Source organism: Electrona antarctica (assembly GCF_951216825.1).
Source record: "Electrona antarctica genome assembly, chromosome: 8".
Lineage (NCBI taxonomy): Eukaryota > Metazoa > Chordata > Actinopteri > Myctophiformes > Myctophidae > Electrona > Electrona antarctica.
In genome coordinates, this window is record NC_136789.1 from 27,958,683 (window position 1) to 27,984,697 (window position 26,015).

Sequence of the window (26,015 nt, forward strand, 5' to 3'; positions counted from 1 at the left end):
CGCATTTAGACCTGAGTGAGGACGATTCTACAACGATGTTCTACAAATCCTGACAGTTTTCAGAAAAAAATCATGTTTTCTATATGAGTCATTTTCATGTCAAGGACCCCCAAAAATTATATGTAATTGGCCTCCGACCCCCATCTCAAAATATGTTGTTCCAGGGACCCCCCCTGAAAAATGTTCGCTCTGAAAGGATATATATTTGAAATTTGCGCCACATTTTCAGGATTTTTCAAAAATAGCAGATCTACAAGCACGTAGATATGCTATTTTTCAATAGCTAAAGTATAACATAATGCTTAAAACACCAAAAGGGGTTCCCGCCCAGAATGGGTTAAAGGAACGTCCACAATTTATGGAAATGGTAAAGAGAAGAGAGAGAGAGGGGGAGGAGCGGCAGGGTGGGTCATTGATTTTTAATTCCAGCCCAGAAGAGGAGAAAGGTAATTTAAGCAATAGTCCGAGGGAGGTTTCATGTAGTTTTTAATTGAGTTTGAATATTCTCCCCGCTCTGTCAGTGGGGAGAGACTCAACGAGCAGCTGTCTCTGATCTGAATTCACCTCCCGCTCAATCAAGGTGTGAGATATAAATGAATGTATGCGGTGCTCAGGTTGTAATGATGGCGGCCCGACCCCCTGCAGCCACTGCGATAATACATATTTCCCAGTGGTTTTAACCCATTCCGGGCGGGAACCCCTTTTTGGTGTTTCAAGCATTATGTTATGCTTGAAACACCAGCAAAAAAATAGCAGTTCTACAAGCTCGTACAGCGCGGCACTCTGTGCACTCTGTGCCGCGCTTCGAGCTTGTAGAACTGCAATTTTTTTGCTTCTAGGTCTGCTATTTTTGAAAAATCGCGCAAAAATATGGCGCAAATCTTTGAATGTGTATATTCTTTCAGAGCCAACGTTTTTAACTCAAATCTTTGCTTCTGGGGGGGGGGGGGGGGGGGGGTCCCTGCTGGAACAACATATTTTCAGATGGTGGGCGGTGGCCAAATACAGATAATGTTTGGGGTCCTTGACATGAACTATTGAGCACCACTGATATAGAAACATAGGTATTTCAGAAATACCTAAATACCTAAATTTCTCTGGAGTCCTGCCTCATGGCGGACCAGAGGTAGAAAGCTGTCGTTCCCTGATGTCATCGCTAGGGACACATGCTTCAGTAGGCAGGAACTGGGGGTGGCAATGAATCCATGATCTCGACTGCGGTCGAAAAGTGATGATGATGATTTCAGAAAACTGTCAGGATTTAGAAGACTAAAGGTCTAAATGGGTTAAATCATATGCTGTTGGGGTTTGTCACTTTGCACAATATCTTTTCTTCAGAGAAGCCACTTTTCTCATGCATGGCTGTATTACTGAACCCCCACGAGGGCAGACCTTGCATGGCTGTATTACTGAACCCCCACGAGGGCAGACCTTGCGGTACAAAGAGAAACACCTCTTTATACCGCAGGCTGTCTGACTTGTTCTCTTCTTCTTTTTTTCCCTAAGAAACTAATTTAAAATATAGTCAGAGATGGGATAGGAACCCGTCTCGTTATCCTACATTCCAGACGATCAATACTGTTCTCTGGGCCCAGCTGGCTTTACCTTTGTTTGAGGTTATTTTAATATTGAATAAAAGGGAAAAAAAAGAAGGCCTTGCACTCTCACAATCATTTTTGATCTTTTTTTCTTTTTTTTTTACTTTTTTTATAGCCCATCAGGGGAGATAAATAACATTGAACCCAGGTTTGTGGCGTGCTGTATGAAATCAGACAGATTAACTGATCAAAAGTCAAGTCCAGTGCCCTGCAGCCAAGTTTGTAATGTCTCATGGATGGACAGTATACTGTGTATTGTCTCTGTCGGGTGGAAACCTCCTTATGTCCAAAACTGTTACTGTTACTTTTTCAGACAGACTAACCAAACTAGATAAAGCGCCACCTCCTGGTGGCGCTATTATAGGCCAATGTGAAAAGGGTGCCATTTCTTCTGATGATTTGAAAAAAAAAGTCTGTGAAAGATTTCATGTAAATTGGCACGCTGCGTTCATGATTTGAGGCTTTTTGTTCAAAAGGGGCCAATCCTGCAAACTTTGAAAGCCAATGTTAGCCAATTAGGATGGACTATGAAATATCGGACAGATCCGTCTTGAGCACATGACTATAGAGATACTGTGTAACAATTTGTGGGAGGAGTAATAGCAAAAAATGTGTTTTACAAAAGTCGGTCTCCTGGTGGCACTATAACAGGCCGTTCTGGACAATTTGGGGCAGAGGTTCATCGTTGGCATCTAGGGAGTGTGTGTGCAAAGCTTGGCATGGATCGGGCCAACGGTGCCGTAGATTAGCTGGTACCGGACACACACACACACACACACACACACACACACACACACACACACACACACACACACACGGACACACACACACGGACGGACACGGACGGACGGACACGGACGGACGGACACGGACGGACACACGGACGGACACACAGACGGACACACGGACGGACGGAGTGCAAAACATACTCTCTCCCCATGCCTTCGGTCTGGTGGAGACAATAAGACACTATAGAACACAACATTAAGTGTACACTTTTGCTGCAGGTGCAGTCACCTCCAGAACAGGTTGTGGCTGGGGGGGTAGTGAGTGTCCTTGATGATGATTGGCTCAGCAGAGAGCGATGTGTGTGCGCAGAGGAGAGGAGTTTGAAATCATTGTCTCTCCTCTGCACCGCAACGCCAGTGATGCAGATAGGGTACCTTCTCCACCTTCTATAATAATACATGCACGCCATTTATATAGCTCTCAAAGACGCTTTACACTATAGTTTAAAAGGTTGAAAACTATAGAAATGAAGAAAATGGGGATTATAGGATTAGGTAAGGAATGCAGGTCTGAAAAGGCGGGTTTTGAGTGTGGTGTTGGGGCGGGGGCAGGTTTGATGTGAGCTGGGAGTGAGTTCCATAGGGATGGGCGGCCACTGAGAAAGCCCCGGCCGTCGCCCCAGGTTGGGTTTCTTTGTCGTGGGGATGTCCAGGCGGTTGGCATCACCAGAGACTGATGGAGCGGGAGGGGGTGGGCTTGGTGTTGGAGGAGTTCAGAGGCGGTAGCGTGGAGCCTGGTTGTTGAGAGCCTTGTTGGTGGTGGTCAGTATCTTGAAATCTATTCTGTGTATATGACTGGGAGTCAGTGAAGGTCACGGAGGACTCCTGTAGTCCACGGTCAGCTCAAAATTGGTTTAGTTGGCCTTGAGAGCAAGGTTTATCTCCTGAGAGTGCCAGAGATCTGTCCTCATCTGTGTTGTGTGCTAGACTCCCCCCCCCCCCCCCCAGGTCCCCCTGGACCCTTAAGGGTCTTATTTGCTTTGATTTGTACACTCTTCTGAGGGAAATGAACACAAAGGATTACAAAGTATTTGTGCACTAATTGGGTTTTAGCCATCAGAATGCCAAATGTTTGATTTTGGTTTGGTTAGTTTCATAAAGTACATAGTGTGTAGATCGTTAGGAAGAGATATTTTTCACTTGCAGCAAAAAGCCATTAATATTGTTCCCCCCACTGTGCCTCTCTCCACATACTCCACACAATTAAAGACAAAGTCCCTGAGCAATCAGAAATATGAATGCATAATGCATGATCCTGGAAACACTGTTGGCTGTCTGGAAGATTATTATATTGTACCGGTATATGCTTTTATATAAATCAATACAAGAATGTATATTAGTTTTTTTGCTGATGCTTGCTTGCGCACGTGCGTGCGTGCGTGCGTGCGTGCGTGCGTGCGTGCGTGCGTGCGTGCGTGCGTGCGTAAGGCAAAGCAGCTTTACAAATATTGCTCAATCTCCTCCATTAGTCGCTTAGTCTCGCGTAGCTAGATAACTATTCCACAATTTCCGAATGCTATTGAGTCTGGAACTACAGCTACAGCAGTGTTGGTATTATGTCAAATGGAAGTGTATGACCAGCTATGTTCTCTGTGAATGTGTGTTTCCTGTTTTCACTTGTTGAGTGGAGCCATGCACTGACGCACATTTAGAGTACCTGTTATTTAGAGTACCTGTGGCATCAGAGGCAACTCAAAAATATTTGGGCCCTTGTAATAAATTGTTTTATAAATGTGGAATTAAAATGTGTATATGTGTGTGTGCGCCTGCGTGCGTGCGTGCGTGCGTGCGTGCGTGCGTGCGTGCGTGCGTGCGTGCGTGCGTGCGTGCGTGTAGATGTTGTGTTTAAGCAGGGCGACAGGGAACACGTGGTGGAGGTGGATGTGTTGTACGATGGAGTCAGAGAGATGAGGGAGGCCTTCACCGTGCACCTGAAACCTGACGAGAACATGGTGGCTGAAACGCAGGTCAGAGACCACCACACCTCCTTACCACCTTGTGGAAACGCACGGTCTAACAGTGATTATGCACAGGAGCTATTCAACAACAACAACAACGTTTGAGTATGTTGGTTATTTGTTCGCTAATAGAGTACCGAAGTCCTGACGATCCCCTGGGTCGCGGGATCTTAGCGATTGTCTGATACGGTCTGGCGACGGTAACATTAGTGATTTCTCGCTATCAGTTGATTCTTCATATCCATATGAGTCAAACAGCCGAGAAGATTGTTAACACTCTGGCCGGCCAAAACGGAGGTCTCCGTCCTATTAAATAATTATGCCCGACGCCCAGGACTGTTAATCTAAATCAATGATTCCAATTCTAACCAAAGATTATGTTTTTGACAGCCCGTCGCTTGTTGCGTTAGAAGCTGCAATTCGCTGGACGTACGGATTTAATGGTTCCAAATACCCCTGGGCGATCAGAGTGTTAATTTGTGGAACAACAACATTTTCATCATACAGTAGTAGTAGTGGACAAAATGAACACTGTACCAAACGCTGTAAGCCTTCTGTTCCCTCTGAACGTTGTCCTGTGCTGTGGTCAGGTGACCAAGGCCATCGTGTACATCGAGGAGACCAACAGCATGGCGGACGTCACCTTCCCCTCGCTGCCCAACGTGGTGTCTCTTCTGCACTACGATGACGTGTCCCGCACCCCCGACAACCTGCACCCCCCCGCCGGGTACCCCGTCATCTGTGTCACCGTGAGTCTCTGTCTGTCTGTCTGTCTGTCTGTCTGTCTGTCTGTCTGTCTGTCTGTCTGTCTGTCTGTCTGTCTGTCTGTCTGTCTGTCTGTCTGTCTGTCTGTCTGTCTGTCTGTCTGTCTGTCTGTCTGTCCAGCTGTTGTCATCTGTGTCACCGTGAGTCACCGTCTGTCTGTCAGTCTGTCAGTCCACCTGTTTTAACCACTTTAGATTCTAAATCCAGCTTTTTTTCAAACAGTTTTCTGAAAAACATATGTTTCTATGTCAGTGGTTCTCAACCATTTTCACTTCCGGAATTATCTGAATTTGGCCGCCGACCACCATCTGAAAATATGTTGTCCCAGGGACCCCCCGAGATGCAAAGATTTGAGTTAAAAACGTTTGCTCTGAAAGAATATATATTCAAAGATGTGCGCCACATTTTCACGATTTTTCTAAATAGCTAAAGTATAACATAATGCTTAAAACACCAAAAGGGGTTCCCGCCCAGAATGGGTTAACCTGTGATACGTTCATAGGTTCACAAGTTCACAAGTTCATACAGTAGGTTCAGTTCCGTCCAGTTATTACACTGGCCCGGCGGTACGAAGAAAGAGAAAAGAACAAAACAAGGACGACTAGACTAGATTAGAACAACACAAACTCAGTCACACTGTCAGTCAGTCAGTCACAACGGAAGGGAGGAAAAACTACACACACACACACACACATGCACACACACACGCACACGCACACCATGTACTTTTGAATACTTACAAAGTGCTCCTTTAACTCAAATACAAATTTGAATCAGAATCGGTATCAGTTTTGATTGTCACGTCACAGTTGTATAGGTGTAAAGCAGTGGGTGACACTACACTCTCACATACTTTTAATTAGAATTCCATTTGGTATTCAGTGAGAAGAGGATAGAGGTAGAGAGTGAGAGCAAAGGGACAGAGATAGAAAACTGGCTGTATAGAACAGATACAGATGTCATCTCTGTCGGGTGGAAACCTCGTATGTCCAAAACTGTTACTTTTCAGGATTCAAATTAACCCATTTTGGTGTTAGCATTATGTTATGCTTTAGCTATTGAAAATAGCAGATCTACAAGCTCATAGCACGCCACCGAGTGGCGCGCTACGATCTTGTAGGTCTACTATTTTTGAAAAATCGAAGAGCGACAGAAAACTGTCAGGATGTAGAAGACATTTTTAGAATCTGATCTCAGGTCAAAATGGGTTAAAACATAGCAAAAGTAGAAGATCCTTTATGCTTATCGCTCCTTTTCATGGAGCATAGGCCGTTGACTCCAGTCCGCCAGAGTCCTCTATCCTGGCCCTTCTTTTCCAGCTGTTTCCATGTCAGTCCACACTGCTTGATGTCAGTCTCAAGGTCCCTGCGCCAGGTGTTCTTCGGCCTCCCTCTCTTTCTTGTGCCTTGCGGGTTCCATCTAAGGGCTTGTCTTGTGATGCTGGTATTGGGCTTCCGAAGTGTGTGGCCGATCCATCCCCACCTCCTTCTCTTAATCTCCTCTTCCACTGGCGGTAGCCTCGCTCTCTGCCAGAGGTCATTATTGCTGATGGTGTCTGGTAAATGGTAAATGGTAAATGGTGCATTTATATAGCGCCTTTATCCAAGGCGCTTTACAGAGATTGTGCATTACATTCACCCATTCATACACCGATTGCGGCGGAAGCCATGCAAGGTACCAACCAGCACATCGGGAGCAATTTGGGGTTCAGTGTCTTGCCCAAGGACACTTCGACATGTAGTCAGGAGGAGCCGGGATTCGAACCGCCGACCCATGGATCATTGGACGACCTGCTCTACCTCCTGAGCCACAGCCGCCCTTTGAGCCACATCAGCCCTGGCCAGCGGATGCTCAGGATTCTCCTCAGGCAGCTGTTGATGAATGTTTGCACATTCATCGTTGTTGCCTTTGTTGTCCTCCACGTCTCTGATCCGTACAATAGTACTGGCTTGACGTTTGAGATGAAGAGTCTGAGCTTTGTCTGCTGGCTGATTTGTTTAGAGCTCCAAATGGTTTTAAGTTGGATGAATGCGGCTCTTGTCTGCCAGCACTCTCGTCTTCTCATTTTTTTTTATTTCGACGTCAGGCCTAAATGGGTTAAAGGTATATTCAGTGATTTCACTTAATTCAAATATCACTTATTTTTTCTTATTTTTTGGATAATCCTCCCTACTATAAAGGGTGCTGACCATATAAGGAGTTCCTCCCTGTCCCCAGTGAGCCCCTGGGGTCAAAAAACCCTAGTTTCGGTTTGGGCTTTGGGTGGCAAAGCCTTCATCCAATCAGGATGAGAGGGGCCTTCCTCAAATCATGATCGAGTGGGGCGGGCCTTGGTGCACGTGCTGTTGGCCTGTTGCACTTCCCCCCACTGTAGTGCGTGCATGTGCACATTTTGTTACCGGGGCGGACTGGGTGGTTTTCCAAATCACCCAAATCACTGAATGCTCCTTTAAGGTTGTATATTGTGTTGGCATGCTGCTTTGGGTACCTTCATTCACCCCTGCAGCCTGTTTTAAGGTTGTATATTGTGTTGGCATGCTGCTTTGGGTACCTTCATTCACCCCTGCAGCCTGTTTTAAGGTTGTATATTGTGTTGGCATGCTGCTTGGGACGGGTACCTTCATTCACCCCTGCAGCCTGTTTTAAGGTTGTATATTGTGTTGGCATGCTGCTTCATGGGTACCTTCATTCACCCCTGCAGCCTGTTTTAAGGTTGTATATTGTGTTGGCATGCTGCTAGGGTACCTTCATTCACCCCTGCAGCCTGTTTTAAGGTTGTATATTGTGTTGGCATGCTGCTTCATGGGTACCTTCATTCACCCCTGCAGCCTGTGTTAAGGTTGTATATTGTGTTGGCATGCTGCTTCAGTATCTTTGTTTTAAGGTTGTATATTGTGTTGGCATGCTGCTTCATGGGTACCTTCATTCACCCCTGCAGCCTGCAGGGGATCTGATCTCTCCAGCCTAATCCAATCTAATGGAATATAATCTAATGGAGAGACGGTGGATGATTGAGGGAATCAAATACAGATAGTTTATTGATTAACACCCGCAGCGAATGGATCACATGGTGCTGCCTGCCTGCCTGCCACGGCGTGTCCTTGTCTCCCCTCAACTGTCTCCTCTCAGCTCAGCCCAACAATCACTGGTGGAAACTTAACGTGAATACATTTACATAAGTGCTTTACTTGAGGTATTTGTGCTTTACTTGAGTATTTGCAATTTCCTATACTTTTACTTCTACTCCACTACATCTCAGATCCAAATACTTTTACTCCACTACATTTATTTGAAAAGTTTAGTTACTAGTAGATTTAGTTACTTAATTTGTAGATTTTAAATAGCCAATCTACAAATGGGACATTCTGCACAATCACTACTTTCTTTTGGTACTTTAACCCATGTTGGGCGGGAACCCCTTTTGGTGTTTAATTTAGCTATTGAAAAATAGCTGCTATTTTTTTTAAATCGTGAAGATATTTATTTCAGAAAACTGGAGGATTTAGAAGAATTAAAAAAAATGTTGAGGTCAGGCCTAAATGGGTTAAGTACATTTTTATACGAATACTTTTGTACTTTTACTCAAGTAAATTTAGAATTCCATAGATCTACGTCAAATCTGAATTCAGTGGTCCACCTTAGATCTACGTCAAATTTGTCCTTCATAGTGGTTTATGATAGCTCGTCGTCGTAATGCTACTTACGTTAGCATTGGGTTGCTATCCAATGAAGTAAACAGAACATTTACCGTAAGCAAGATGTATGTAAATGGTAAATGGTGCATTTACATAGCGCCTTTATCCAAGGCGCTTTACATACGGTCCCGTTCCCGTCGTTCGTTCCAGAGAGGTACCTATGGATGTCACTGGCACAGAGGTACCTTTGGGGGCCACTCCTCCCGAGGGGTGTGGTTTTGATTGTGCATCAATTCACTCCACTTTTCAGATGCCTGAATCTCGGATTCCTTTCCCAGATTGCTCAGCTTTATCCAACGGCCAACATCCAAAGAACGGACGCTCGCGGTTATACGATGTCTTCTCCGAGTGAAAGTGAAATCTAGCGCCCATCTTCCATTGTTCGCCTTCCGGTGGATCCTTCCAAAATAAGAGTTTCTCTGAAAACTGCTGGCGGTTAAATTAATGGACAAATTAATTAACCCATTTAGGCCTGACGTCGAAATAAAAAAAACGCTCTGAAAGAATATATACGGTATTCAAAGATTTGTGCCGCATTTTCACGATTTTCAAAAATAGCAGACCTACAAGCTCTGCTATGAGCTTGTAGATCTGCTATTTTTCAATAGCTAAAGTAACATAATGCTTAGTTAAAACACCAAAAGGGGTTCCGTCCAGAATGGGTTAAAAGTACAAAATTGCCATCAGCTATTTTCAAATGGCTGAAATGTATATAGGGCTGAAGTGGTTACTGTATGTTTTGTAATAATGTAATAATCAAAATCTACAAACTAGCAACTTTTCAAATAGATGTAGTGGAGTAAAAGTAAAAGTACAATATTTAACTCTGAGATGTGATGAAAATGGGAAATACTGCAGTCAAAGTAAAAACAATACCTCCAAACTGTACTTGAGTGCAGTACTTGAGTAAATGTACTTACTTAGTAACCTTTCACAGGGCCGGATTAACACCTCTGAGGGCCCCTGGGCACTGAAGCTCGACGCGCGCGTAACATTTTTGCTGTTTTGGAGCCGTTTTGGGGCAGTTTTATGCCGTTATATTGGCCTATTTCCGGTCGCCTAGCCCCCCCCCCCCCCCCCCCCAGAGTGATAGCCAATCTAGCGCATTGTTGCTGCTTTACACACAATTGCACTTTTCAGCTGCCCTTCTCACCAACAATAAAACACTAATCTTTTTAGACACCATTTATTTAATTCGGATTAGCAGGGAAATTTTCTGTGGGCCCAAAGTGCCCATATGGTAGATCCGGCCCTGACCTTTCACCACTAATCGAGAGAGAGAGAGAGAGAGAGAGAGCCTCTCTCATGGCAGCATCTACAGTGCATCTCTCATCTCTTTTCCCATGCCACATGTATGCCTCCTCTTCCTCCCACAGTCAGGGACACAGGTAGTCCCTGCCTACGCTCATTCTGTAGCTCCCGAGATGAGGTCACACACAGTTATCGGACCTTGTTATGCTTTTTTGGATGCGATGTGCAGAAAAGGGTAAGCAATGTTCCTAGTGGAAACCATGCAGCGGTTCTGAAACGCAGTGGAATGGTGTGACCTCGTCTCACAGCTACAGAATGAGCGTAGGGACCGATGGCACATATGGGGCTAATAGAAACACAGTTATTGTAGAGAGAGTGGAAAGACGGTATACAAGCCAGAGCCGATGCTGTCACGACAGAGAGGCTACTCTCTTGAGTCTGTGTGGGGAGTGTGATTTATCGGTGTGCATCAATTTGACAGACGCACAACATGTGCGTGCGTGCGTGCGTGCGTGCGTGCGTGCGTGCGTGCGTGCGTGCGTGCGTGCGTGCGTGCGTGCGTGCGTGCGTGCGTGTGTGCGGTTCAGTGCGTGCGTGCGTGCGTGCGTGCGTGCGTGCGTGCGTGCGTGCGTGCGTGCGTGCGTGCGTGCGTGCGTGCGTGCGTGCAGTGCGTGCGTGCGTGCAGTGCAGTCACACCCAGCTCAGACAGGCCAGGTGTGACTACATGCTTGAATGCCTTCCCCTCATCCATCCCACACCTGCACACAAGTATAATGGCACATGAAGAGAACACAATAGAACAATACGACAATAGAATGGGACAGAATAATATTTTAAAATCACAACAGAATGTAACGGAACAGAGCAGATTAGAACAGTACATAATGGAACATAATATAGGAATAGAATAGAATAAATCAGAGGCCGGTGGAGAGCTACTACGAGGTGGGAGTGTCAGGCCGTTATGTATTTATCCTTTACCCATATTTCTCCCGAATTTAGTCGTTATGCCAATAGATCATATTCATACGGCGGCCATGTTGGCATGTTGCATTGAAAAGCATTAACTTAACCCATTCTGGGCGGGAACCCCTTTTGGTGTTAGCATTATGTTATGCTTTAGCTATTGAACAATAGCAGATCTACAAGCTCGTAGCGCGCCACCGAGTGGCGCGCTATGAGCTTGTAGTTGTAGGTCTGCCATTTTTGAAAAATCGAAGAACGACTGACATAGAAACACAGCTTTTTCAGAAAACTGTCAGGATGTAGAAGACATTTTTAGAATCTGATCTCAGGTCAAAATGGGTTGATTAATGGCAAGATGGCCGCCGTGTGACTATGGTGAAGTGATTCCTCCCCACACCCATTTCTGTGGGTTGGCACCTCACCGGGTCCTCCTCCTCCCACCCAACACTCCCTGCTGGCAGATGCCGCCCCCAGCCCAGTGACAAATATCACCGTCCCCACCCGGCTCCCTCCCTTGGACACGGCCAGTTGTGTTGGTAATATGGTACTGATCAAGGAAGAGGAAGAACATCCGCACACCAGTTTGTAGAGATCAGAGACTTACTTTATTTTAACCCATTTTGACCTGAGATCAGATTCTAAAAATGTCTTCTACATCCTGACAGTTTTCTGAAAAAGCTATGTTTCTATGTCAGTCGTTCTTTGATTTTTCAAAAATAGCAGATCTACAAGCTCATAGCGCGCCACCGAGTGGCGCGCTACGAGCTTGTAGATCTGCTATTTTTTAATAGCTAAAGCATAACATAATGCTAACACCAAACGGGGTTCCCGCCCAAAATGGGTTGAGGCAACAAATTGCAACGTTTCGACCGACTAGGTCTTCATCAGGCAAATATTTGCCTGATGAAGTAAGGCTCTACAAACTGGTGTGCGGATGTTCTTCCTCTTCCTTGATGTTTGCCTTGATGCTTGACATCCAGCACCTGGCCTGAATATAGGCATTGAGATGTGCACACAATCTTCTCTGTGTAATATGGTACTGTAATATGGTACTGTAATATGGTACTGTAATATGGTACTGTAATATGGTACTGTAATATGGTACTGTACATTGACAGATGCTCGACAAAGCCAGATGCACGTGACTTTTTCACGTCACTCGTGTAGATATGACTCGGTTCCATGAAGGGCACGGTCGTGCAGTCGGTATAGTGCTGTCGTCTCACAAGAATTGCATCTGCATTATTGTCTTGAATCTTGATTGAGTGCGGCATCACACACCGAAAATAGTGAGCTTGGAGATCGGCTATTTTCTGTGTTTTCGCCAAACATGCCCTTTTGTAAATGTCAGCCCCCCCTGACCCCTCTAACATTCTCTGCACGTAAAAACCTGGACTGGACACTGTGACCAGTGTCCTTCTCAGGAGACACATTACACAGCCAATCAGTGACCAGTCTCCTTCTCAGGAGACACATTACACAGCCAATCAGTGACCAGTGTCCTTCTAAGGAGACACATTACACAGCCAATCAGGTTGCAGCCCCAACGCCCCACATGTCTTTATTCTACTCCCAATGGCCCCCATGTCTTTACTCACATGTAATAGCTTCTGTAGTCCCTGTGCGTGCGTGCGTGCGTGCGTGCGTGCGTGCGTGCGTGCGTGCGTGCGTGCGTGCGTGCGTGCGTGCGTGCGTGCGTGCGTGTCAGGTCAGTACAAGGTGTCCTTGGGGACCAGTAAGATGAAATGTTGTCAGAGCTGAGTGCTGCATAGCGTGACGCTGTGCAGCACCTGTTTACACACCCGTCTTCACAAACACTTACCGGTCTGTCTGTCCGTCTGTCTGTCTGTGATGATATGCCAACATTTTTTATTTTTTTTCACTCCAGACTTGTAAGGGTACATTTTTCCTTTTTCTGTTAAGCCATGTCAAACATTTCATAATTGACCAAACTTCACCAGTTAAACGTAAGCTTGTAACATGAATGAATGAATGAATGAATGAATGAATTAATTAATTAATTTAGTATGGCGGTGTGGCTCTGCTCATGTGATATGACACAGCTCTGATATCAACAGACCCAAGAGCAGAGCATAAGATAAAGATATTACATCAACAACAAATCTTTCAATGCATTCCACATACCACATACTGAACATATCACATGATCATAGTACAGTCCATAGAACACATTATTATCACAGATACGCATAACAGAACTAGATACCATAATATAGTACCATCCATAAATCACATTTATAATGAGAGGATCATCCATTATAGAACTAATGCCACAGGGAGGAGGCCGGGGAGGTGGAGGGGATCTGGAATGAGAGTGAAGGGAGTTGACGTGGGGAGAGGCAGCTGATTTAAAGGATCAGAATGAATTACTGATAGAGAATGAAGGGGGGATTATATAATAAACCTTCTGACTTCCGTGTCTCACCGTCTCAATGAACTATCGCTGCGCCGGATTTATCGTGTTTTGTTTTTAATTTAGTTCAGTAACAGTTAACAAAAACGTTTTCATTATTTTTTTTTATTTTCTTTTAGATTTTTTTCAATTTTAGTCTTTGTTATTTCGTTAGTTTTGGTTAACTATAACAACCTTAACCTGTTGTGTGTGTCTGTGCCTGTCCGTCCGTCCATCCTTCCCTGTGAACAGGCCTGTAACTAACCCGTCTGTCCGTCCATCCTTCCCTGTGACCAGGCCTGTAACTAACCCGTCTGTCCGGCCGTCCTTCCCTGTGATCAGGACTGTAACTAACCCGTCTGTCCGTCCATCCTTCCCTGTGACCAGGCCTGTAACTAACCCATCTGTCCGTCCATCCTTCCCTGTGACCAGGCCTGTAACTAACCCATCTGTCCGTCCATCCTTCCCTGTGACCAGGCCTGTAACTAACCCATCTGTCCGTCCATCCTTCCCTGTGACCAGGCCTGTAACTAACCCATCTGTCCGTCCATCCTTCCCTGTGACCAGGCCTGTAACTAACCCGTCTGTCCGTCCGTCCTTCCCTGTGACCAGGCCTGTAACTCCAAGTACCCGGACTACGACAAGACAGGCTCCATCTGCGTGAGCGAGCACATCAACGACACGCTGACGCGCTACCGCTGGCTGATCAGCGCGCCGACGGGGCCCGACGGCGTCACCAGCCCCATGAGGGAGGTGGACACAGACACCTTCTTCACCTCCTCCAAGATCATCACCCTGGACTCGGTCTACTTCCAGGCCGGTTCCAGGGTGCAGTGTGCCGCCCGGGCCGTCAACACCAACCGGGACGAGGGGCTGGAGCTCAGCAGCCCCATCGTCAGCATCAGCCTGGAGGAAGGTGAGGAGGAGGAGGAGCAGGAGGAGGAGGAGGTGGAGGAGGAGGTGGAGGAGGATGAGGAGGGGGAGGAGGAGGAGGAGGCAGAGGAGGAGGAGGGGGAGGAGGAGGAGGAGGAGGTGGAGGAGGAGGCGGAGGAGGAGGAGGAGGTGGAGGAGGAGGCAGAGGAGGAGGAGGAGGAGGGGGAGGAGGGGGAGGAGGAGGAGGGGGAGGAGGAGGATGGTGGATGGATGTTTTTTATTAGTTTAGTTTATTCCAGGGTAAACTGAGCTGAGCTGAGCTGAGCTGAGCTGAGCTGAGCTGGGCTGGGCTGGGCTGGGCTGGGCTGGGCTGAGCTGAGCTGAGCTGGGCTGAGCTGGGCTGGGCTATGTATATCAATGAACAAGAATACTGTGCAAGGAAAGGAAGAAGCCAGCTGGCTTATTTTAATTCCTGTATGGAAAGGTCATTAATTAAACAGATTAAAAGCTGTGCAATAAAGAAATAAAAACACAGAGACTGCACAAAAAGGGGGATAAACAATACAACAACAAAAACACAAAAGAAAAGATAACACATCAAACTAAATCATGTAAACTACAGCGAGGAAGAAATAAGATTATTGCTTTAGATGTTTCTTGAATACTGGTAAGGATAATGAGGACTTTATGCATCTAGAGAATTACACAACTAAGGGCTTTTACATTTGATGAATGATTGATGTTTTGAAGTACGACAAAAAGGTAATTCAAAATCATCTCTTTGCCTTGAGTAGCTGAGTAGTAGCTGAGTAGTAGCTGAGCGCAAGTGCTCATTTTCAGCATGGCCCTACACATAGACACACATAGACACACCCAGACACACACACAGTGGTGGAAAACGTACTCAAACGTTTTACTTAAGTAAAAGTATCAATACTGCAATGTAGATCTTACCACCGTTAAAAGCAAAAGTCCGGAATTCAAGTATTGGTATGAAAATATCAATATATCAATATCAAAATCTACTTTTGGTAGGCTACTTAAAGTACCAAAAGCAGAAAGTACTCATTTTGTAGAATGTGTAAAAAATCATTTGAATGCGTCGCATCCCGTAAAAGATGCGTCGCTTACCAGCTTAAACTATTTTTTTGTTTTGTTTAGCTTGTAGATTGGCTATTTTCAAATGGCCGAAATGTATATAGGGCTGAAGAAGTGGTTAGTAAACTGAAACGATGTGTTTGTGTGAGGCGTGCATGCATGCATGCGTGCCAGCCAGCCAGCCAGCCAGCCAGCCAGCCAGCCAGCCAGCCATGAAGTAATTAATAATGAGACCTTGTCAAAGTTATTTGACAAGCGGCCAATGAAGAGAGGCGGCCAGTATCATAATGGAACAAAGAAAATGTGTATTGATTTTAGAGAGAGAGCTGCAATCCTCTAATCCTGCTTTGTATCAATGAGGAGCCAATAATACAATGGGTTTCACATTACAAGTTGTCTCTGTCGGGCGGAAACCTCATGTCTCCAGAACTGAACAGGATTCAAGTTCAAAAGCATCAAAAGTAGCAGCTCTACAAGCTCAAAACGTGCAGCCTTTCGAGCTTAGTTGATCTGGTTTTTCCTATGCTGTTGTGTGACGCTGTGGCATGACATGAAGTGAAGTTGAATACTTGAAATATGGAGATAAGAGGTTGATCTGCCCTACAGTAACAAAGTACCACCGTAAGCTTGAATAAGTGCTCCACCGTAAGCTTGAATAGGACCTAATCTAATCTCAAAGAGACACAACAAAGAATGCACTTTCTAAATTAAATTGATATCCTTTTGTTGTCCACAACTAAACGCTCCAAGTGTTTGACTGTGTTTTATTCATTTCCTTTTTCTTTTCTTCTGCGATGCTACTGAGACACAGCAAAAATTAACTGGAACAATGGCTGTTAGACTGCTACGCAAGTATTGAGTGTATATCAGAGACAGCACAGGATAGCATGTGTATATGTACGTACAAGTAAAGTACATTCAACAGGATCAGGAGCGAGCACAACTCTGACTACTTTCTTTAGAGCGTACTACGGTCTACAAAGATTCTTTTCAAGTCAGCGGCACTCATGAAAAAAACGTTTCAGAACAAACACCTCTTCCGCGTTTAATCCAAATGCTTACTGAAGCTGAAGGCTTTGTGCTGAAAAGTGCACGTTGATTGTTTAGTTTCCGTGCCTTTTTAAGTAAAAGCACCTGAAGGTCATTATTATTGTGAGTGCACACTGCTGATATTTGTACGAGTATGTAGCAGGGACCTTCACCTCTGTGATGTTGTGGTGAAATGCTTTGTAATATAGTGCTGCAAACAAATTCCCTGTGCTGATAAATATAGTATCTATAACTATCTATTAAGGGGCTTGTTGGCAGCATAGCTGGTCCTTTGCTGCTGTTGCTAAGCGACTCACTATTCAAACTATTTGAAAAACCCAGTTTTTGAAGTGCTGCTGTTGGTGAGTGCCCTGCTCGACGAGCAGTAAAACTGAATGAATCGACAACCTTGCATTGAATGATAAACGTTTCATTTGCCGTGTCCATCTTCAACCGCTTATCCCTAGTCGGATCGCGGGGGCAACAGCTCCACCAGAGAGCTCCAGACTTCCCTCTCCAGAGAAACATTATAGTGACTTCCTCCTGGGGGGATCCAAGGCCAGTGAGTCGATGTGATTCCTCCAACTGCGCCCTGGGGTCTCCTCCCAGTGGGACGTGCCTCGAGAACCTCCCTAGGGAGACGCCAGAGAGGCATCCTAACCAGATGCCCGGACCACCTACAGTAAGCTGGCTCCTTTCCAAGCGAAGAAGCAGCGACTCTACTCCGAGTCTCTCTCGCGTGACTGAACTTCTCACCCTATCTCTAAGAGAGATGCCAGCCACCCGTCAAAGAAAACTAATTTCGGCCACTTGTACTTCGCGACCTTATTCTTTTGATCATGACGCACACTTCATGAACATAGGTGAGAGAAGGAACGAAGATTGCTCGGTAGACAGAGAGCTTTGCCTTCTGGCTCAGCTCTCTTTTCGTCACAACAGTGCGGTACAGCGACTGCAATACCGCCCCCTGCTGCTCCGATTCTGCGGCTGATCTCCTTCTCCGCCCTCCCCTCACTCGTGAACAAGACCCCGAGATTCTTAAACTCCCTCACTTGGGGTAATGTTTCATTCCCTACCCGGACTGCACAATCCATCGATTTCCTGCTGAGAACCATGGCCTCAGATTTGGAGACGCTGATCCTCATCCCAGCCGCCGTACACTCGACTGCGAACCGATCCAGTGCAGCAACCCTTAGCTCACCGAGCCGTATACCCTCTCCGCCACGACTTCGCCTCGAAGTACACCAATAAAAGTCATGTGATTTCATCCAGCTGAAATGGAAACATTTTACAATATGGATGTGGCCATGTTCCTTGATATCGTCTCTGTCGGGTGGAAACCTCATATGTTCAAAAATATTTTTTAAATGACAAAATAGCAAAAGTAGCAGATGTACAAGCTCAAAACGCATTGCTTCGTGCCGCGTTCTGAGCTTGTGGATCTGCTACTACTGATACTTTGGTGTGCCGCTATAGGACGTTAATTTACAACAAACAAAAAAAACACAACAAAATATGGAGATATGAGGTTTCTGCCCGGCAGCAACGTCGTGTTTTGTTTTGTTTGTAAGTCCATATTTGATATACGGCGGACAAGTACTCACATTTCCACTTTTTTATTGGCACACACCAAAAACGCAGTTCGGCTATGAGCCTTCATCACATCATTAAAGTGAATTCAAGTCATGACTTGAATTCACTTGATGTTAAAATTCCTACCTTTTGATGCATATTGGAGTTTGGGTCTAGCACTGCACTGAAAACCATTAACCATTAACAACCTTGTTTCCTCATCCATATTTGATGTGTTTTTGTGAATTAATGTCCTACTGCAAAGGTAGCACAGATCACGTGTCAATTTTTGAAGATACAAAAAAGAACAGTTATGTCTCTCTGTGGGTTCTATAAATAATATATATACATATTAAACTAATTCAAACTCAAGCTTGTAGCGTAAGAGTTATTATTATATAAGTATCACACAGCTTTGTTGAATTCTAGTCTAATCTGATTGTTCAATTAAGTGTGAATCTACGCTGTTATTTCTGTACAATTGAAATCTTTATTTATTCCCTAACAGAGCATTTGCAATGCTGTCCAGATTACACACATCAACAATTAAGACAATTACAGATATAAGTAGCCTCGGCTATAGTTGTAATCAGGCGTCTGTGTTTACATTGTTATGGATGCAGACCTAATCATAGACCGTAGAATCGTACAATAAAATAAAACTGTTTTTTAATCAATATTCAGTGCCATAATTATGAATTAAGCTTGTAATAGCTGTATTTTTTTTTAATTCATTTAAACAACAATGTTTTCCCCGCATTTCTTAAAATTCTTATTTACAATGGAATAGCGTGGCGAGAATATTCGAGTTTGAAAAGCAGATAAGCAATTAACCAGCAATACAACAACAAAAGTAGATCAATATACAAATTGATATACAGTATTTTAAACATCAGCAGCAAATAGAAAATAAACAAGTGCGTTATCCCCATAACCAAATAGTCTTAACTCCACTTCCAAACTAGCTTTAGTTTCTCAAGAGATGGGAAATTATGTCAAAAAGTCATAAGCAATCCAGGGCCAGGCACTCAAGGTGGATTTGATAAGTAAAGTAAAGTATTGCATTTGAGCTAGAGACATTAAAATACGCCAACGCGTGTCGGCTTGTGCCTTCCATGGGCTTTGAGGGATAACAGTAGCGCTCCTGTATCTTCTGTTTTCTACCTTTTAGCTTCCGTTTAGGCAGATGTATTTTCTCAGTTATCGATCTGCAGTCCACTCTACTTCAGCTCTCGTCTCTGTGTCTGTCTGTGTGCCGTAGGAATGTGTCAGCCTCGCAAGATGGGGACGGTGGGAGCGGAGCCGTTCTCCGCCAAGCTACGCTACACCGGAGCGGACGACCCCAAGCACCCCAACCTCATCAAGCTCACTGTCACCATGCCACACATGGACGGTGAGTACTAGTACCACCAACACCACCATGCAAGACAAGGCTTGCCAGACTTTTCAGGCCACGACCGCCCCAAAAATAATCATGTGTGAACTTGGGACCCCCTACCTAACCTGACTCCGCCAGATGGCGGGAGCAGCGAGTTCCTCCTCCTGCTTCCCATCTGTACTCTCTCGGGCAGAGACGATTGCACTCTGATCAAATGCTGATCGGAGCGATATGCGGCCATATGCGCCCGCTAGAGGCGGGATCAACGCGAGACTGATGACGTATTGAAGCGCTGCCAACAGGACTACAACTCGAAATTATTATGGAGATATCAGATTTTTGTCCCGCTGCTTCTGGTTCATCATTTCTGCTTGAGAGAGACCAGATCAAGGTAGGAGGAGGGAACTGGTGAACTCAATACTGCCGCAATCTGGCGGAGTCAGGGTTAGGGACCCCCACAAGCACCTGGAATTGTAGGAGTTGAGGCATCACATTTAGTTTCACTCGGTTTCACAGATAAATATTGTGAGAAATAGCCAAACTACAAGCTCACAACACCTCGTATCGTGCCATCAAGCGGGTATCGAACGGCGGCAGAAACGTGTGGTTACTTAAAACTCCCCCTGTGGTTTTTAATGAGTTTCTCTCTCTCTGCCCGACGCGTCCACCATCCCTCCCCCTACCTGGAAGGGAACTACACACCACGCACCCCTCTCTCACACTCCTTCCCTCTCTCGCGGTCTCCCTCTCCACTGCTCCACTCTTCCACTTCTCTCTCACACTCCTTCCCTCTCTCGCGGTCTCCCTCTCCACCGCTCTACTCTTCCACTTCTCTCTCACACTCCTGCCCTCTCTCGCGGTCTCCCTCTCCAACGCTCCACTCTTCCACTTCTCTCTCACACTCCTTCCCTCTCTCGCGGTCTCCCTCTCCACTGCTCCACTCTTCCACTTCTCTCTCACACTCCTTCCCTCTCTCGCGGTCTCCCTCTCCAACGCTCCACTCTTCCACTTCTCTCTCACTCTCCTTCCCTCTCTCGCGGTCTCCCTCTCCACTGCTCCACTCTTCCACTTCTCTCTCACACTCCTTCCCTCTCTCGCGGTCTCCCTCTCCAACGCTCCACTCTTCCACTTCTCTCTCACACTCCTTCCCTCTCTCGCGGTCTCCCTCTCCAACGCTCCACTCTTCCAGTTCTCTCTCACACTCCTTCCCTCTCTCGCGGTCTCCCTCTCCAATGCTCCACTCTTCCATTTCTCTCTCACACTCCTTCCCTCTCTCGCGGTCTCCCTCTCCAACGCTCCACTCTTCCACTTCTCTCTCACACTGCTTCCCTCTCTCGCGGTCTCCCTCTCCAACGCTCCACTCTCCCACTTCTCTCTCACTCTCCTTCCCTCTCTCGCGGTCTCCCGCTCCACTCTTCCACTTCTCTCTCACACTCCTTCCCTCTCTCGCGGTCTCCCTCTCCAACGCTCCACTCTTCCACTTCTCCATCCATGTCTGAAAGCGTCATCTGCGATGCTTTTGGACAGATTTGGACAGATAAAGAGAAAACTGAAAGAGTCCCGCGATCAACGTTGCAAACTTTACCAAAACTTTTAACGCAACGGCTCTGTCTGATGAAGGTCTGCGACCGAAGTGTTGCATTAAACTTTGGGAAGACTTGCCAGTTGTAATGGTGTGTGGAAACCGTTCATTCGTGGATATCTTTCAAATTTAAAAAAAAAGAATTGAAAAAAGGAATTCAATCATGAGCGTCCGGGTGGCACAAGGGGTAATGAAGGTTCCTGTGAAGACTAGGGGTTCAAATCCTCTGCAGTTCCTCTGACTCGGCCAGGCGCTTCAGCAAACACTAATTGGCTGCATGTGTTCAACGAAGAGGAGCTGATCTCTGTCACTTTACTCTTGACCATGCAGGGTTGATCATCGCCATGCTGGCTTGTAGTGGACATTTTTGTCAGAATTCCATTTTAGCCCATTCTAGACGGGAACCCCTTTTGGTGTTAGCATTATGTTATGCTATTGAAAAATTGCATATTGAAAAATAGCAGATCTACAAGCTCGTAGCGCGCCACCGAGTGGCACGCTACGAGCTTGTAGGTCTGCTATTTTAAAAAAATCGAAGAACGACTGACATAGAAACATAGCTTTTTCAGAAAACTGTCAGGATGTAGAAGACATTTTTAGAATCTGATCTCAGGTCAAAATGGGTTAGAGACAGACATATAGTCCACTTGCCAGAATGTGAACCCGGACATGTTGAGTACACCAACGTTTTATGTTATAAATGTTGAGTATGGGTCCCCAGCATGTAGAAACTGCCAGATGCTAACTTGCATATGTTGAGCAATGTTTCATAATTGGCATAATGTGTGACCATACCATTAACAACCTCCCAGCAAGCCAAATGACGTCATGATAACGTAATGACGACGTCCTCCGGTGACGTTCGGGACTAAAAACGGCCATGCCCACTGCTGACATCATCACATTTGTGATGACGGCAATGGCCGTTTTTAGTCCCAATGAGTGTTTTTTTTTTTTGCAAAACTAATGCTTGGAATGGATTCAGCATCATGAAAACCCCCTAGTTTGACACGTCACATGCTACATAAAGCATGATGAAATGTTGAATATTTTGCCTTCTATAGGTTGTTAATGGTATGGTCACATATTGTGCCAATTATGAAAATTGCTCAACATATGCAAGTTAGCATCCGGCAGTTTCTACGTGCTGGTGACCCATACTCAACACTTCTAACATAAACCCTTGGTGTACTCAACATATCCGGGTTCACAATGGGGCTCTATATGGTCTGGCAAGTAGACTAATACAAAATGAGTGTGTTAACACATTCTAGACGGGAACCCCTTTTGGTGTTAGCATTATGTTATGCTTTAGCTATTGAAAAATAGCAGATCTACAAGCTTATAGCGCGGCACCGAGTGGCGCGCTACGAGCTTGTAGGTCTGCTATTTTTGAAAAATCGAAGAACCACTGACATAGAAACATAGCTTTTTCAAGAAAACTGTCAGGATGTAGAAGACATTTTTAGAATCTGATCTCAGGTCAAAAGTGACTCATCATGTGCATCATATATACTCTCTCCATATAGGCATGCTGCCGGTCATCTCCACGCGGCCGCTCACCAACTTCGACCTGACGCTGAGCCCGGACGGCACGCGGGTGGGCAACCACCGCTGCTCCAACCTGCTGGAGCCCGGCGAGGTGACCACGGGCCACGGCTTCATCACGGCGGCCACGCAGCGCGCCGCGGGCGGCGGGGGGGACGCGGCCGTGGCGTACCAGTACAGCGGCGCGCTGCGCGGGAACAGCACGCTGCGCTTCTACAAGAACCTCAACCTGGAGGCCTGCCTCTGGGAGTTCAGCAGCTACTACGACATGTCCGAGCTGCTCAGCGACTGCGGAGGCACCGTGGGCACCGACGGACAGGTGTGTGTGCGTGTGTGTGTGTGTGTGTGTGTGTGTGTGTGTGTGTGTGTGTGTTTGTGCGTGTGCGTGTGCGTGTGTGTGTGTGTGTGTGTGTATCTCAGTGACAGTCTTATTCTGTGCTTTCTCGTGGGCATCTTTCCAGCATGTCAACATTACACAACCACGTAAACACACACACACACACACACACACACACACACACACACACACACACACACACACACACACACACACACACACACACACACACACACACACACACATTGCATACTGTAATATGGCCACCTGTCAGTCCGTCACCCTGATGATTCCTCCAGTGTTGTTTGTCTCCACGCTGGTGGTTTTGAATTTGAATCCTGAAAAGTAACAGTTTTGGACATATGATGTTTCCACCCGACAGACCATATACAATAATGTCCTACACGATAAAACTAATCTGAGGTCTCTCTGTCTGTCTCTCTCTCTCTCTCTCTCTCTCTCTCTGTCTCTCTCTCTCTCTCTCTCTCTCTCTCTCTCTCTCTCTCTCTCTCTCTCTCTCTCTCTCTCTCTCTCTGAGAACACTTTGTCTCACAGTCAGAGTGAATCAGTTCAATCAAATGATTGACATTAATTGATATCTTAATCGCTACATATAGCCTAATAAAAAAAAGGATTAGGTAATATTCACGCTGGTTTATATACGGTAAAAAGCCCAGGCTATTAATTAACTGATGTTTTATGGGTTTTAGAATGACCGTAAAAGTCATAAAGCTCATGCTGTGCAGTGATGATATACATGCAACATTTAGCTCTCTGTTAGCTCTCCATTAACCCCAGACTGTGTGTCTCTGGCTGTGAGAGGCTGGCTACATGATGACATAATGCTGTGTTGACAAGATTTACACCAGCCTATAGACATCTTCACCCCGTGGTTGTCGTAGGTCTGGAAAATATAGTGGTTGGGGTACGTCCAGTCTGCTTTGTGTTGTTGTTGTCTCCACCAGGCCGAAGGCATGGGGAGAGAGTATGTTTTGCACTCCGTCCGTCCGTCCGTCCGTCCGTCCGTCCGTCCGTCCGTCCGTCTGTGAACAGCTAATCTCCGGCACCGTTAACCCGGTCGATGCCACATTTTGCACACACACTCCCTGGATGCCAACGATGAACCTCTGCCCCAAAATGTCCAGAACGGCCTGTTATAGCGCCACCAGGAGGCCGCTTTGTGCAATACAAGTTTTTGGACAGTACACCTACAGATTTTGTCCAAACATCACGCAAATTGGTACACAGTCTCTCTAGAGCCATTCAACAAAACGGGTCTTTCAGATTTCTCAGACTCTATCCTGATTGGCTAAGATTGGCTTCCAAAGTTTGCTCAGTGTGCTCAGTGCTCAGTTTCAAACAAAATGCTGCAAATCATGAACACATCGTGTGATTTCCGTGAAATTGTGCACGCACATTCCCACTAGGCCGAGGAAGAAATGCCACATGAACATTTTCAACTCAGCCTCATGGTGGCGCTATAACTGGCCGAAAAGTGTTTTTACCTCTAACTGCACGGATCTGTGGATAACTTTGTATGCCAACTCCCTAGAGGCCAAGGAAAAACCTTTGTCTGGAATTTTTCACATCTGCTCTTTATAGCGCCACCAGGAGGCCGACATATGTAAAACACATTTTCTAATATTACTCCTTCAGATTTTTGCCAAATTTCACGCAAATCGGTACACATGCTCTTCATAGTCATGTGATCAAGACGGGTTTGTTTGATTTCTCATAATCCACCCTCATTGGCTACGATTGGCTTCTGAACTTTTCAGGAGTAGCCCGCTTTGTACCCGTTTTGTACATATCGCCACAACTACTCAACGCAGCGTCCGATTGTGGTGAAACTGTGCATGCATATTCCCACTAGGCTTTGGAAGAAATGCCAGTTTTCAAATCAGCCTCATGGTGGCGCTACAACACACTCCTATCCTCCTGGTGGAGACCTGTTCCCAGAAGGGCACTTTTTCTAGTTGTTGTTGTTGTTGTTGTTCTGTGGTCCAGTGTTTGGACTTATGGATCAGGAGGATTCAGGACACAGAGCTCTGATTCAGGCCTCTGGCTATTTTCCGTTCCACCTTGTCTTTGATCTGCGAGCTCCTCGTTGCCCATCAGACTACCGTGTGTGTGTGTGTGTGTGTGTGTGTGTGTGTGTGTGTGTGTGTGTGTGTGTGTGTGTGTGTGCGTGCGTTTAGACAGACAGACAGACAGACAGACAGACAGACAGACAGACAGACAGACAGACAGACAGACAGACAGACAGACGGAGACAATACAATGGATAAATGAATGTAATTTCTCTGCAACACTGACTGACATGACAGTTATACTTATAGATGCCTCCAGCCGAGCATCATTCCACAGGGTCTGACCTCATTAAAACGCCTCACTGTCACTGAACACATTTAAAGCACACAGAAATGAAATGCACACGCTCGGTATCACACACATAAAGAAATGAATTATAATACACCTCTTTTCTTTTCTAGATATTGCTGTGCCCGTTGTCCCTGCCTTACCTCTTGTACTGCATTTTAGCCCAGTTCAGTCAGATAACTGACGAATAGAATGAACTAGAGATGTCCCGATACTGTATCGGTATCGGGGAAAAGTATCGAATCGGCCCTTATTTGTCATATCGGGTCATATTGGTATCGGTGAATATGCCGGTCTAACCACCGATCCGACACAGGGGTAAGGGGTTGACACTATGGCAGGTAAATAAAATGTTGTGGAGTTTGCTTTGGAGTTGCCCAAACTGCAAGTGCACATTTGAGTGAGGAGTCTGCTATAAACACAACATGAGATATATACTGTAGCTAGATAGCAATAACACAACATGAGATATATAGCTAGATAGCAATAACACAACATGAGATATATAGCTAGATAGCTATAAACACAACATGAGACACTGGTATCGGTATCGGCTAACACAGAAAACGAGATCGGATCGGAAGCGAAAAAAGTGTATCGGGACATCCCTAGAATGAACCAATATATTATAGAATGTGAATACAAGTAGGCTAGATATATTCTATCTTGGCGTTCAGGCTCTGCTCCCTGCTCAGCACAATTAGACAACCATCATTAACCATTAAGAGCAGGGAGATAGATATACAATAACAACCCCCCCATGGGGAACAGAACTAATAGCAGAG

At 45.7% G+C, this 26,015-nt stretch overlaps 1 protein-coding gene across 1 annotated transcript in view; it reads left to right on the plus strand.

The window, feature by feature from the left end:
• The window catches only part of LOC306928692 (FRAS1-related extracellular matrix protein 2-like), a gene marked incomplete at its 3' end in the record, with an annotated part of 185,734 nt that overhangs the window by 140,137 nt on the left and 19,582 nt on the right, over nucleotides 1–26,015 (plus strand). The window contains exons 14-18 of the mRNA XM_079508962.1: nucleotides 4,223–4,353; nucleotides 4,935–5,093; nucleotides 14,047–14,350; nucleotides 19,268–19,399; nucleotides 22,496–22,833. Of these exons, the coding sequence (XP_079365088.1) occupies nucleotides 4,223–4,353; nucleotides 4,935–5,093; nucleotides 14,047–14,350; nucleotides 19,268–19,399; nucleotides 22,496–22,833 (1,064 nt within the window). The remainder of the gene's footprint in view (nucleotides 1–4,222; nucleotides 4,354–4,934; nucleotides 5,094–14,046; nucleotides 14,351–19,267; nucleotides 19,400–22,495; nucleotides 22,834–26,015) is intronic.